Raw genomic sequence first — 14548 nt, forward strand, 5'->3', positions numbered from 1 at the left:
GTGCTGCACACTAGAGCCAGTCATCATTTTACAGACCTCAGATCTTCCCATTCCTGCAGCATATGCTTTGCCACATGAGCAAAAAGGCTCGTTAATGACCAGTTGTACTTTGGAACAAGCAGAGAGAAGTTTAGTCCAGTTTTCTCCCTCTCACCTGAGCTGCAGCGTCATCCTCGCCTCAGGCTGAATTACAGCTTCCCTCCTTTCTCCCCAGCCTCACCAATAGCCTGAAGGCACCCAGGCAACTGGTTGTTACTAGCACTGGGAGGATGATTGGGCCTGTTTCTCCTCAGCTCCCCTGTCTTCCTCAGGTCACCTGAATGTGTGGGAGTTTCTCACAGCTCTTGCCAGGAGCTGCCAATCCTCACAGACTGGCAAGGAGTGGTGCTGCCAGGCAGGAGCACGGAGCAGCCCATCCAGTATGGTTCCCTGTAAGGGGTACCATCCAGATAGACAAACCTGGCTGCAAGGCAGAATAGCCCCCAGCTTTGCTTTCAATGACCTCTTCAGACTGTGCCGTGATGTGAGGAGGAGATTGGTGCTCACCATGGCTCCATGAGGAATAGCTAGAAATGCGTGCAGAGAAGATGAGTAAGCTCAAGCCCTACGGAGAGGTTAGGACTGCAGAGATTGCATCCAAAGGACAAGGATTGTTTACAGATGGCACATACAGGTTAGACATGGCTGTGAGCAATGTGGAAAGAGGAAAAAGAATGCTGGGAGACTCTACTTTCTGTCCCTGCTGCCAGCCGCCAGTGCAAGCCTCCAGAAACTCTCCTTCCTCATGTTGCAGGCAACGCTGTCCAAGTTCAGTACCTGCTACTCATGTCTCCTGAGCAGAGGCAAGGATTCACAATCAGGGGCTAAGCTCGCCTTGAAGAACAATTTAAGGCTAGATGTTCCCACTGGCAAAAACATGAGCCACTGATCAAGTCTCTGCATTGCAAGGTTAGTTATGTAGGTGTCAACTCCTCTTCAGGTCTCATAAAAACTCTATGTCCTGAGTAATGCTCAGTGCCATTGATGTGATCTGCTGTGATAAGGGGAATAACTTTTTCTTGAGATGGTGTTAAAGGAAAATGATGAATTTATTTAAAGCTACATACCAAATCGGATGCGTGGGCCTCATCAGACTCAGCAGCAACAGCACCATTTGCCTTCTGTCATGGGCTGCCGGTTTGTCAGCAGGGGCATCAAGCCAAACCATGCCTGCGATAGCCCCGCTGAAGCTGATGAATCTTCACCCAGGCTGGACTCAGCCCCGTCCTTCCTCCTTTGTTTACATTCTTTGTCTCATCTGGTTTGTGTTCTGCAAGGCTTAGGGCAAGGCAGCTCTACAAAATCCTTCCTTTCCCCACATACAGGCAGTCAGATTCAGTCTATAGCATGGAGAGCTGGATAATAAACGCACCTGTGATACATGGGATTTTGTAAGATGTAATAGCAGTGGGAATGTGACAAGGACACTGATATGAAAGGCAGAACTGATGCCAAGTGCCAGGGTTTCTGTACGTGCTGCAAGAAAATATGCCATTGCATACTCCAGTTTTAATTCATACCCGTCTGAATTAGAGCATCAGATCATACTGTTAACTTAAAAGCACCCACACAGCATGATTCAGATTTAAAGGATCTGTTCCCCCTTTGAAGGTCCTGCTAATTCAGAGGAAATCTGTAGAAACAGCAACACTTCATCCACCCGATATTGGTGGTTGTGAAAAAAAGGCTCAAACTTTCCCTCTCTCTGCTTCTTTTTCTCCCTCACTTGCACTTTATATTCTATTTCAAGGTCCTGCTTGAGGCTGTAATTCCTGCAGAGCATTTGGATTCAACTAGTTGACACAGAGCCCCGTTGCTCCCGTCACCGTGCCAGGCTGCGCACGACTGCACTGGTTATTACGTGTGTTTGCAGGCAACCTACCCAGGGACAGCTAGGTTATTCTGTTAGGGAGACCCTGCACTGTTTCTTCTCCTGTGGAGCTATGCCTTGCTTCAGGAACATGATGCTGGGAATAGAAGAGAAATTAAGCCAAGAAATTAGGACGCTCTTCATTAAGAAACACACATGCTTCTGCTTAGCCCAGCGTGTGCTAGGCTGGGACCGGGTAACAAAGCACTTCTTCTAATCAACACTTTTCCATCAAATGGCATTCATATTTCTGTGCTTTTATAGTGGCTTAGGAGCCATCTAAATTGCTGTGGTCTCCCCTTGAGACAGGTGGGGTTTTGAATGAATCTCTTCCTCACACTGGCCTACTTTATTTCTGCCTGATGCTGTGTTGTGCAAGAGTTGAGGCTGGGGTGATCAGAAACAGCTGCAAATCTACAAAAGACAAAGATGAAGGTTCACACGCTCACTGCCCTGTGTTTTTTGGTGGGACTTTTTTTGTTGCTGTGAATTTGTTTGTAGCTCCGTAGTGTTTAGTGGGAGGGAGGTGTCGGTACCTCAGTACAGACACTGTCCCCTTTTCTTCTACCTTGTTAAATCTCTGACTCTCACTTGGCAGTCTGACTCAGTGCTGATCCCCTGATGCTTATCACTCACGCTTGGAAGCAGGTTGCAATTGTGATTTCCATCACATCACTTCAGGCAAATATTTACTCCTCCTTTCCTAACGTGTGTTGTCCTTCTCTCTCTGGTTCCTCTTTTCATCCTCCCCCCTTTTTGTTTCCCATAGCGGTGGGTGTGCAAATCACGCTGGAGTTGCTCCAACGCAAGTTTTGGATGGCCATGCAACAGGTAAGAGTATCAGCAGTCATGCAGAGAGACAATTTAATGCTGTTCATCAGCTAGGTCGATGCTATGTTACATCACATACAATGGTGTTTTGATGAAGGCTTTTGTGACATTCATATTAAAAGATTTATGAAGTAGATTAGTTTGAAGTCACACATTTCTGTAATCCTTTGACGGCACTAATGCCATGTGAGCCGTGAGTCTGTTCCGCAAATGCTGTGTTGACAGTGTCAGCATCCTGGCCTGGCATTAGCTCTGCTGCATATGACACATTTAATTGTGGAAATATGTTTGTGCTCATTCAGCCTTTCAGAAACCTCATGGAAGTCTGCAATTTTGGGCACATGTTAATAAAAAAAAACCTACTGCCCTCTCTTATCTTCCTAATGGTAACAAAATGCTACCAGCTTGCCAAAATAAAAATCATTTGCTCCAGGGATAAGCTTTCAGTGGTGTCCTAATTTTGGACACTCTTGCTGGACTGAAAGAAGTGGAATAATTAAAACAGCTACCGTGGTCTGAGAGGCAGGAAAAGTGAAACACCTTTCACTTACCACCCGGGGGCTTTCCCACCCACCTTTGTTTTTGGAGGGATGAGACTGATGGGATTGAAGCAGCAACCAGCAGAAGCGGCTATCTGTTGTCAGGAAAGGGAACTGTCATTATATGGGGATGACAGGGAACATCATAGAAGGGCAGGAGGCTGCTCGCTGGGAGCGAACACAAGTGGGCAATGGAAAAGCCCAGAGTTGGCCGTAGTGGCAGGAGCATCCTCACAGGTGGGATATCACATAAACGTAACCTGAGCTAAAAATACTTCTGCAAAGTGTATGAGCATACCCTGATGCATCAGCAGAGAGCTTCATTTTTAAATATCTCCTTAGGGCCATATCCAGGCAGTTCTCACACAAACAAGCCCACATGGGTGTTGAGTGAAACCGGGAAGCCTTATTAAAGAAGCTGAAAGGAGGCCTGTGTGCCAAGTGCCTGCAAGCCATGGCCCTGCTGGGTGCTGGTATGAAAAAAAAGCCTGCATATGGTTTTGGAGGATGTGACCGCCATTTGACAGAGGAATGACTAACAGATTTTGTTTTCTCTCTCCTGCTTCACCGCATGCTGTGCCGCTCTGGATGTCCACACTGTGCCTCCCGTCTCCCAGCCCAATGACAGTGATGTAAGTAGACAAAAGCTGGGGACAGGGAGGCATCCCAGCGTGCCTCGCCGTAGCTCTCGGCTTCGTAATTGTGTCGTTTGTGTGCCAGCATATTATAGGCACTGTCCCTTGTCTGTAGTCACTGGAGATGGTCCAAGCCTGTCATAGGCTGTGTTTGTCTTCACAGTAATTAAGTGTCTTTTTGACAAAGCTGAAAGTGCTCTGGGTCACAGTGTTTCAGAGACCTGACCAACAGCAGGAGGATGTTGTGAGGTAGGCTGGTCTCTGAGGAGGGACCTGCACCCATAACATATATGTGGTCTCAGAGCAATCAGAGAGCTCAGGATCAGCTCTTCCCCCACCTCAGGGACTCCCTGCAAGCTGCTGGTGCTCTCAGACAAGGCTCCTCACCACTGTCCCACTGCTGCACAGCCAGCCCAGCACTGGGCACTGCTGGATCTTCTCTGAGTCTGGAAGAGCAGCGGCAGTGAGACCATGTCCTCACACTGCTGAGGAAGATGATGTGAGATACAGGCCTTTCTTGTGGAATCCACTGTGGTTCACCTCGGTTTCTGTTCTGATTTTCATGCTTTGGGCTCTGTATTTGTTATCCCCCAAGGACATAATAGTGGTTCTTTGTGGCCATACTTCTGTGATGACCAAAGGAAGGAATCCACTAGGGGTGAAGTACAGGGTCACTTCTATGCATATGTCCAGGGAACCAAATCAATCCAATGCTGTTTTGTGAGGGGTGAGACAATGCTTGCAAGTGTGGGTAAAGGGGTGCTATTAAACCATCATCCCTGAAACCTCAAAGCCGGTTGGAGCATGAGCATGCGATATTGCAAAGCCACAAGGCTTGAAACAAACTTGGGCATCTCCAAGCCTCCTCTGAAAGAAATTCTAACTGAAAGTAATGATCTTCTTGTGGTTTGAAATGGCAAATTCACCTCTTGTTACTGAGAATCATCCAGAAAGGGGTCTGGGGCTTATGTGTAAGGGTTTTGCAGAAATAAAGGGCAGCAGGCTGAGAGCAGACAGGCTACACAACACATCAGTGTCCTTCCCTGATCCCAGAAAATCTCAGGCAGAAAGGGGACCCCGTGTACAGAAATGGCAACACCTTGTCAGCTTTCTTCCCTCCGCTGCTGGAGAAAATAGCATTCAAAAATAACACAAAGAGACAGACACGCGCAGCCATGGCAAACTTGGAACAATTATGAAATCAATAAGCACCTGAAGGGCTTTGTTACTCACCCCTTAACCCCTCATGTCCCCACCCAGTTCAGCATTGTGAAACACATGTCAAATCCAGTACACAGAAATCCTAAATGAAACAAATGGATGGTGCCTTAGGCTACATGAGCACCATTCACATCCTATTTTATCATTAGCTGCCTGGAGAATAAAGAAACCAACAGCAACAACAACAACAAAAGATCCCTGCCGGAGAAGAATCCTGATCTAAAATACCATGCCATGTGTTTAGTGCAGAACCAGCAGATGCTGAAATGCATGCTGGTTTCTCACCAGTGCACAATAACCTTTGCGTTTGCAGCCAGAGAGCTTGCTGCTGTCCCCTTTCTTTGCAAAAGCCACCTCTGCTTGAAGTGCACAGTGACCATGTCAGGGAGGCAGGTACAGGATCAGAGCCCTCAGCAACGTGGATGTTGCTCTGGGAAGTGGAGAGCACACAGAGGTACTGGTGCCCAACTTGGGGGGTGGTACCTCCGCATGCTGTAGAGCTCATCTTGAGGGAAATGCCAGCCCAATTGCAGAGCTTTATGGGATGGTGGAGACCTTTAGCTCAGCAGTCCTTCAGGGGAGACTGTAAGATGAGGTCATGCCATGGTTAATTCTCTGTTTTTCCTTTCCAGTGCAGTGCCTTGGATGGTGCCTGTCCACTAAGCTGTCAGGATGACGTAAGTTGCCCAGATTTCTTCTCTGTAGCTGTAATGGGTGTGATTGACTACCTGCTCTGTGGAGATCTCACACACACACCCCCCCCCCCACTAAACAAAAAGGTATCACCTGTCATCTCCTCACAAGAGGTTGCAGAGCTGGGGACAGGACCTTGTGCTGTTGAGGCAAACCTGCAGTTTAGGTCTTCCCCTTAACTGAGAGATGTCAGCTGAGCCGGGGGAGGGGCATGGGGATTCCAGCCAGTGACTCTAAGGAGAGTCCATCTCCTCTAAAGCTGCCTCACTGTCATCCCAGGTCTTCCAAAGAAAATGGCTGTCAGCATGACATGCATGCTGGACACCCCTCTTTGCATTTAGACCACTGCTTTAACCTTGGTCTCAGGCATACGTGGGACGGGAGCTACTCAGTTCTGGAGAGTAGGATCACCAGAGAATTTTTGATCTATGTTAATGTAAGATATCCTCTGCATCCTAGTTTTCCCCTCTGAGACCTAAAGGTTTTCATCTAAACTCTGTGCCTCCATTTCCTGCTCTGCAAAACCAAAACAGAGACCATCACTGATGTTCAGTGGTGAGGAGAGGGTTATTTCATGAGTGGTTATAAAATTCTGAAATCTGAAGATGGAAAGCATTAGATACCATTTTATTAGAGAAGTGCTCTCCAAATATCCTGCAGGGCGCCTTGTCTTCTGAAGTGTGGCTCACAGCCCTGGCAAGAGACAGTCTCTGTCACAGTCAGCTCACGAACTAAATACCTGAAGATGAAGGCAGAGAGGGAAAAGTCAATTGTGTAAAACCCATGGTAGCTTAGCCATGGGGCTAGGCATAGAAATGCCAAGGCTGTTGCCATAAGCACAGCCCACACCACTCCATCCTGCACACAGCAGTACATGAAAATACATAACAGATGACCATGGAAAAAGCTGTCTTTAATGTTCCTTCTCTTTCATCTCTGCAGATTCTGAATTGCTTCCTTATTGATAACAACGGCTTTATACTCATTTCCAAAAGACCTGCAGAGGTAAGAGAGCATAAGAGGAGGAGCAGGGGAGCATTCCTAAATAACCCACCAGAGCTGGTTAGAACAAATGAAGCTGAATTGTGTAATAAGAGTGGCTGTGGTGTAATTAAATTCAGCTGCATGATGAGGGGGAAGCCTCCCATCAGAGTGACAGCACATCCTAGGTGAGGAAGGAATTTGCAGTGATAAGGAAGGAACTAGTCAAAATACCTTTTTACCAGGAGTGAGGAAATTAGACTCATTTCTCTCAGCACAGATGCTACTGAATGATGATCTGAGGCAATCCCAGAAGGCAGGTGTGCCCTGATGAGGAAACTGAAAAGAATGAAAGGAAAAGGAAAAGGAAAAGGGGAAGGGAAAAAGGAAGGGAGCAGCACTTCTGAGTGCCTTGAAGTCAGAGCAGGCATTCCACAGGAAAGGAAACCAAGGGGATGGTGAGAGCAAAATGCCAAAGGCCAAAATGCCAAAGGCAATTTGGAAACAGGGGAACACCTAAAGAACTGGAGGACTCACAGAAGTGAAAGGAGTGAGGAAGAAGACTCAGAATAATAAAAATATAAGCAACAAAAGTCACTTGTTTTCCTCTTGCCACTAGTGCCTCCATGACCATTTCTAGTGAGCTAAATGGGTGCAGTTTATGATGTGTCTTCTCTGCAGCCTGGGTAAATCCAACACTACCAGCCACTGCATGGCTTAGCTATACGTTTCTGTTCACCAGTAAATTCACCACAGAGCTATTTGTTTCAAAATAATAAAAGGCTATAGATGTGGTTGTCAGAAAGTGACATGTTGGAACAGTCTCATAAGCTACAAGGCAATAATAAGTCAATAGCAAGAGTGGGGAATGAAGCAGTTTTGTTACTGACAGAAGTGTGGAGTTTCATTAAAATTTCCACAGTACTGGAGTTACCAAACACTGTATGTGTATTTCCAAAAGGCAGTAGAACTGATCCCAGAAATTGCTTGCTTCAAGATGTGACAAACAGGTTCAAATGGAAATTAAAAGTAAAGAACATCCAATTAAAAACAGAACACCTGATGAATGTGATTGGGACAAGCAGCACAACTTCTATAAAGGAAGAAAACCTATCTTACTAGCTATAGTTCTTTGAAAGTGTAGATAAATCAGGAGATAAGGGAGGATGGATGACCTACTGCATTTCAGTTTTATTAAAAGCCTTGAAGAGTCCCTTAGAAGAGGCTGTTAAAGAAGTTCTGGTTGAAGAGTGAAGTAGTGGCGTTGATCTCAAAGTATCTGGGACAGAAAAGAAAGATGAGGAATTTTTAGATGGATATTTAAATGGAAAACGTCGAGCTATATGAGTCCCATGGTTTCCCATCTGGACTTGTGTTGGTTAGCATATTCAGAATAGGCTGGCAAAAGAAAAAGGTGAGATCATGAATTCTGCAGGCACTACGCAGTAAGTTCAGTGAGGCCAAAATGAGAACTGTTGGGGCTCACAAAGCAAAATGAATCAGCAACACATTGGCACCAGGTGGATGATATAGACAAATATCAAGGAGGGGGCATATTGCAAGGAATAACCAACCTCTTTTCTGCTGGGAAAGTGACCTACTGAACACTTTGAATATTCCAGTAAAAAGTGCCCCTTCAATAACATGGTGTGCCAAAAAAAAGCCAAAGAAAACTTGAAAAATAAGGAAAGAAATTGCTGTAAAGTTATATTGGCTCCCTACTCTGTGAGGCCAGGTCCTACTGCATGGTCAGGATGGGCTGGTAATCTTGGGATTTGCAGTTTCCTTCTCTGCCCCCCATGGCATTTTCAAAGGTGCTTTGCTGAGTCCTGTGGCATGTGTCCATAGATAAAGGCAACTACACCCTTTAGCTACCAGATCTGCTGTTCTTAGCACTGCTTTCCTGGGTTCTGTCTCTGTATTTTTCCTGCATCTTATGGAAAATGTTGTTTTCCAAAAGCTCATCTCTGAAAGATATGACTAGTAGAAACATGGCATTATAGTGGATTTGAGTAAATTGTAAACATTATCCACTTGCCTCCAAGATCAGGCATTTTGGCAGGCACCAGAGCTGTTATCTCCTTCCAGCTGTTACCTCCCCTGACCTCGGAGAGTTCGCCACTATTTTTCTTCTGATTTCTTTATCTTGTTCCAGTTACTGCTTTTATTTCCTGGAGGCACCATAAGTGTCCACACTGTTAAACCCTACAGGGAATTCAAGCAGCAACATTAAATCAATACCCTGGGTTTCATAGCCTTGCCACTTGGATGTTGCTGCTATGTGGTCTTCTTTGCCCCATCCCACACTCTTCCCTCAGTGCATCCTTTAACATAATGACCCCCAAAAATCCCTTACCTGGATGTTGTGGGTATTTTGCCTTTCTGGAGAAGTCAGCTACTTCGCTCTTCTCCCTCCCTCCCTTACACCAGCAAGAGTAGCTCAGCATTTCAGTCCAGCAGCAGGGAGAATGGCAGCATGCCCTCATGCTGAGGCACTGAGCTGCACAGGCTGTGGCAGCACCAGCACAATCAGAGCTCCACACACATCCCCACTTCCCTGAGGAAGGCAGCCAAGGAGCTTTCATGTCCAAAATACTTACTTCCTGGGGCAAAGTGCAAGCTAAGAATAACAGTGCCTGTGTCCTTACAGCCCCTCAGCAAGCTGGTAGTGCCAGAGACCCACTCTGGGGGCTCTGAGATGTTTTGTTCCATCTCTGTTGTTCCCTGCGGTGCCTTATGGTGTTCTCAACCTGCTGCAAGCACCTCTTTTTTGAGTGGCCACACTGGAAATCAGAGCAACTTCATGAAGGAGTGGGGTGAGGATAGCCTGGCTTGGGCTCTGCTTCCCTTTGTCCTTGGGATGGGCGATCAGGATGGGGGATCAGCTTTAATAACCTCTGCCTGAAGGCAGCAGGAAGCTAACCAGCAGCCAAAAGTCACCACAGAATAAAGAGGGACTCAGGATTTTAATGAGTGATGCATTGGAACCTCCCTACAGGATTACTTGGGGAGAATGGGTAATCTTTTAATTCAGGCTAATCTCCCCATCCAGATTTATTGAGAAGGGATCAAGAAGTTAATAGCCAGAGCCAGGAGAAGGAAGTGAGAGAAGGAGAGGACTGGGTGATCTAGGGCAGGGAAGGAAGGTAAGGTCAGTGGCATGCTCAGGCTGTGCTGCAGTGAGGGCTGCTCCAGAATATGTTTCTGCCAGTGTTTTCAGCCCTGGCCACATGACTGCCCCTGAGTTTTCTGCTGCCAGCCAGAGGCACATTTGTGGATCACAGGTCTTGAGCTCCCTCCACCTGCTGCATCTAGATGTCCCCTTGCACGCTAAACCTCTTTTTTCTAGGACTGCTTCTTTCTCCCTGAGGCATCTGCAAGCTTTGCCTAGGTGGGATTCAGGGACAGGGTGGTAGCTAAAAGGCCAAGATCCCACCAGGGGTGGGCAGAGCTTGTGGAGAAGAAAGGGCTGGCTTTGTCTGAGCCATGTAAGGAGGCTGCCCGCTCCACTCACCCAAAGCCTGGCCCATTTGACAGATCTTGTTTGTCTCCAGCTTTTGTGTGTACCAGAAGTGCAGATTGCTCAATGAGCTAGCAAAGCATGGGCGCATCTATGTCTGTGAGCAGTGATGCACCTTTCAAGCCATATGCATGCTCCAGGATGTATCTCTTTCCTGTGCATAGCCTGCATATGCATTTGTATGCTCCCAGCTGCAGGGGGATGTGATACAGCATGTGTCACACAGGATGTCAGAGGCAATACTTTGTGCTGTGAATCTTTGAAATTGCAAGGGCTTGTGCAATTCCAGCTTCCAGCCTAATTCCCAGCTTCTAGCCTAATTTCCAGCCTGGGAATTAGGAGAAACACAGCTAGGAAATGTCAGGGAGAGCAGCAGCCAGCCACTGAGGAAGAAGGCTGTAATGAGAGCTGCCTTGCAAAATGTCGCTTCAGTAGAGGACCACTTGGGTTTCTGCCAAGTGATGCTTTCCTGTGTTACTACCTGCACAGGGTACCTAAAACAGCACCAAGCTTTGAATGTCCAGTTTGGTCTTAAAGGCCGGTTTGCTGATGCTTTTCTGAACACATTCCCTAAGCCTTTCTCTCAATTATACTGAAAGCTCCTCATATTTGTACCTATAGGAACAACATCCTACCTAGAGAAATTCAGACATCAGCATCTCTGGACAGGGTGAGACTCTTCCCCTTGCTACACCAGCTGCAGCTTGCGCTGTGTTAAATCCCACTGCTCTGGCTCTTGCTAGGGCTACAGACTGGTATTAAATGGAAGCAGCTGGCTTCCTTACCACCCTAATCAGATTGAAAGAGCGAGGGAGGTGAAAAAAGTTAGCGCTTGCTCAGACACATTTGACTATGTCTGAGATGATTACAGCCTAAGTGCTCAAAGAGGAGTTGATGTTATGTATCAATATATACAGTGAGATGCATTCTAAAGCCTGTTGGGAAGAAGCTCATAATCATGTAATGCTACTGTTAGATGATTACCATATGATCTTAGGTAAATCTGCCTAAGGGTTTGTTTTTTATAGTGGAGATGCCCCACTCAAATAAATGAAATCATCTGTCATCTGCTAAATACATGCTAAATGACTGCTAGCCCATCAGTGGAAAAGTAAAATGTACCCCCAAACTGTGTGAACAGTTCCATAACATATGGGAGGTGTTTACTGTGTCAAGACCCATGAGCTAGGAAAATAGATGGAGGATAGCTCATATCTGCACTTTTATTATTTATGAATATTTTATTAACTTGCTTGCAAACAAAGCAGTGAACTTGGCAGATTTGAAGCATTTTTGCAATAGATTTGTCATGGTTTGGTAATCAGGAAAGCCAGATCTGTTCTTTGTTTGAAGAAGTCTTTAAAGCAGCAGTTCCAGGATGTGGAATTAGGACTGTATTTGAGGTATTATATTAACTCCAAAGCGTAAATGGTACCAGAGAGCCACAAGCTCTGCTTTTAGTCCAGGCATCCAAGTGGGATTTGGGGGTTGTTGCCCCCCACATGCAACTTTTGTTAGCGTGGAGCCTGTGCAATAGCTCTGACTCTGCCAGTGCATAGGAAGCTAAAGGGATGCATTGGTTTGTGTTGTGTTGTTTGGGTTACTGCCTGCTCGGAACTCACACAGCAGCAACTTGTAAACTTGCATTTGCTACCTAAATAAATCTGTCCAGCACACTCCCATGTGGTGGGTCAGTTCACCTAGTGCAGCAGGAGAGCAGGGGTTTCCAAAGCCACTGCAGCCATGAGCTAGCAGAGAGGTTCAAGCAGAAGAGATTCAGGCATTCAGACCTGGAGGATGTGGATTCACAAAAACCCACAGGAGAGCCCAGGCTTCCGGTGAATCAGTGTGCCTGGGTCTCTGCAGCTTGAGAGTCCTCCTTTTTCTATCACAAGCTGCATGACTTACGTGGGCGAAATCATTTCCAAGTGTGGTAGGAACTGTGCAGAGTGCCCAGCTGGTGATGGGGGAAGTCCTCCCTCAAGCTTTCCAGCCAGCCAAAGGACAAAGCTTGGCATTACCTCCTTATAAAATACCTGTTATGTGTAGTAGGTCTCCAGACAAACTGGATCAGCTGGTCCCATCGAACATTTGGAAATTTTACTGCTGTTAGTTTATTCTGGTTTTTTCCTTTCCTGTGCTTGCAGACTGGAAAATTCTTGGGTGCAGTGGATGGCCCAGTAATGACCCAGCTGCTAAACATGGGCATGTTCAGGCGGTAAGTGGGGGATCTCCGTGCTGTACTTCTCCTTCTTTAGCTGGTGTGTGGGTCAGAGCAGACTGGTCCCCATAAGCAGCAGGGGAAAAATTCACATGCTGATGCATGTGACTCTCTTGTTTTGATAGAAGAGCTTCTTTAGCTACCTGCCTCCTCCCCTGACTTGCTCAGCCACCATCACCACACACCCTGTTCTTCCTCATCCGCTCTTCTGCCTGCTGCAAAGCACCGAGAGAGATAGTAACTCCTGATCTGCATGTGGCCAGAAAGCAGCTGCTCCTCTGTGTTTTCCAGGGCAAGATGCTATGGGAAACACTTCTTGGCATTTTGGGTATAAAGCACTTCAGTTCCTCCTGCAACTTGGAAAGCCTGTGAGCAGTTGTCTTGAGAGCCTCCCAGATGTAGTGTTGCAGCTGGCTGAGCACATTTCTCTCTCTCCTAAAAATACCTCTGTTTCTCTCACTCCACTCCCCCAGCCCATGTCAAAAGAGAGTTCTGAGTTTCAGTGGCTTGAAAACAGGAACTAGGGGGACCTGTGGTAGTTGCAACTATAATTTTCCTGCTTCACTGCCTGCTTTACTCACCATCTGAAATTAGGGACATATTTCTTCCTGTACTGACCCAGTTACATTAATCCAGAGCCTGAATTTCTTGCTTTGCAAGATCCAGCACTGACCAAACAGCAAAGACATGTATGTGTAAGCAGGCCGCTGATTTAGTTCTTCCATACAAGGTCTTCTTAGAAAAAGCTGATGTGTGTGTCCTGTAGGCAGTTGCATTGCTTACTTTTGGCTGCTTGCTTGTTTTGTTTTGATTGCAGGGTGACCATGTATGATTATCAAGCAATGTGCAAAGTACCCTACCACCACCACAGCGGTGCCCAGCCCCTGCTCAGCGTACGTATCTGTCGGCATGCAGCCCTCTCTGGGCTTGGCTGCGGAGGCTTTCTCCTAGGACATCTCCCACACCCTGATGTAGTGTCTTCCCCAAAAGAGTTTAGCAGATTTTTGCTTTCAAGTGATGGGAATGTCCAAACTCACCGTAAGGCAGATTTCTGAGGCAGTGATGGCCACTTACAGTGGTTTTCAATTTGGCTCTCTATTGGCGTAGATCTCACTGAAAATCAGAAGGACCAGGGAGAGGACAGGAACTAGACTATGCCAGGCATCTCCTAAAAGCCAAGAAACCAGCTTGCAGCTGAAATGAATAGAGATGCTTTTGCAGTACATGGTTTTGGTCAGCAGCTCAAAAAGAGGAGTTGCACTCTTAGCATCTGGGAGAAAGCTGTCAGCCTTTCAGGGAAGCATAACTGGGCTTAGAGCAACAGAGACAGGTTAAAGCAGCTGAGAAATGCTGATAGCCCAGGGAACAAACTATCAGAGTGAATAGTCTTGCCAGTACACAAATGCAACCTCTCTTTCAGCTGATACAAACTAATAATCTAATCCCACTCTACCTTGCTAACCTGTCCTGAAACAGGCAGAACAAAGTAATTAACACTCAGGCTACTTCAAACTAGTTGAAGCAATCCTAAAGAAGGATGTGTTTATTATTCTTAAGATTGGGGGTTTGATACTTTAAAATGCGGTGTGCTGGAAGTACTTCTTACAGCATGACATTGTAATTTATTTCCAGTAAAAGAATTTTCAGCAAAATATTACTTTTTAACAATATGTTATGTTATAACAATATGTCTGATTTGCAATGGCTGTACTTCAGCTGGATAGGTGAGGGTTGTGAAAATATTTGTTTGGTTGTATTATCCTCCAATTCTGATTACTGAAAGAAATGTCACAAAATATGAGCTGCCAAAAATGAGGTGAACTGAGAAGAGAATAAAAAGGTGAGCATTCCGCCTCCATCTCTCCTTTTCCCTTCTTAGGAAATTCCTTGAAAAGGAAGAAATTGAGAAAAGCCCATTTTTCATGTACATTCGTAAAAAATCAAACAAATTCCCAACCATCTATACATTTTACTCTTTGCTGACTTTCCCTGGCTGAA

General features: G+C 46.1%; 1 protein-coding gene across 1 annotated transcript in view; it reads left to right on the forward strand.

Annotated features, from left to right (window-relative positions):
* The window catches only part of CACNA2D4 (calcium voltage-gated channel auxiliary subunit alpha2delta 4), a 128400-nt gene that overhangs the window by 101253 nt on the left and 12599 nt on the right, over positions 1–14548 (forward strand). The window contains exons 27-33 of the mRNA XM_030480291.1: positions 2679–2740; positions 3897–3911; positions 5768–5812; positions 6771–6833; positions 7090–7125; positions 12477–12547; positions 13368–13443. Coding sequence (XP_030336151.1) covers positions 2679–2740; positions 3897–3911; positions 5768–5812; positions 6771–6833; positions 7090–7125; positions 12477–12547; positions 13368–13443 — 368 coding nt within the window. The remainder of the gene's footprint in view (positions 1–2678; positions 2741–3896; positions 3912–5767; positions 5813–6770; positions 6834–7089; positions 7126–12476; positions 12548–13367; positions 13444–14548) is intronic.

This window comes from Strigops habroptila, chromosome 3, assembly GCF_004027225.2.
Source record: "Strigops habroptila isolate Jane chromosome 3, bStrHab1.2.pri, whole genome shotgun sequence".
NCBI classification, from domain to species: Eukaryota; Metazoa; Chordata; class Aves; order Psittaciformes; family Psittacidae; genus Strigops; species Strigops habroptila.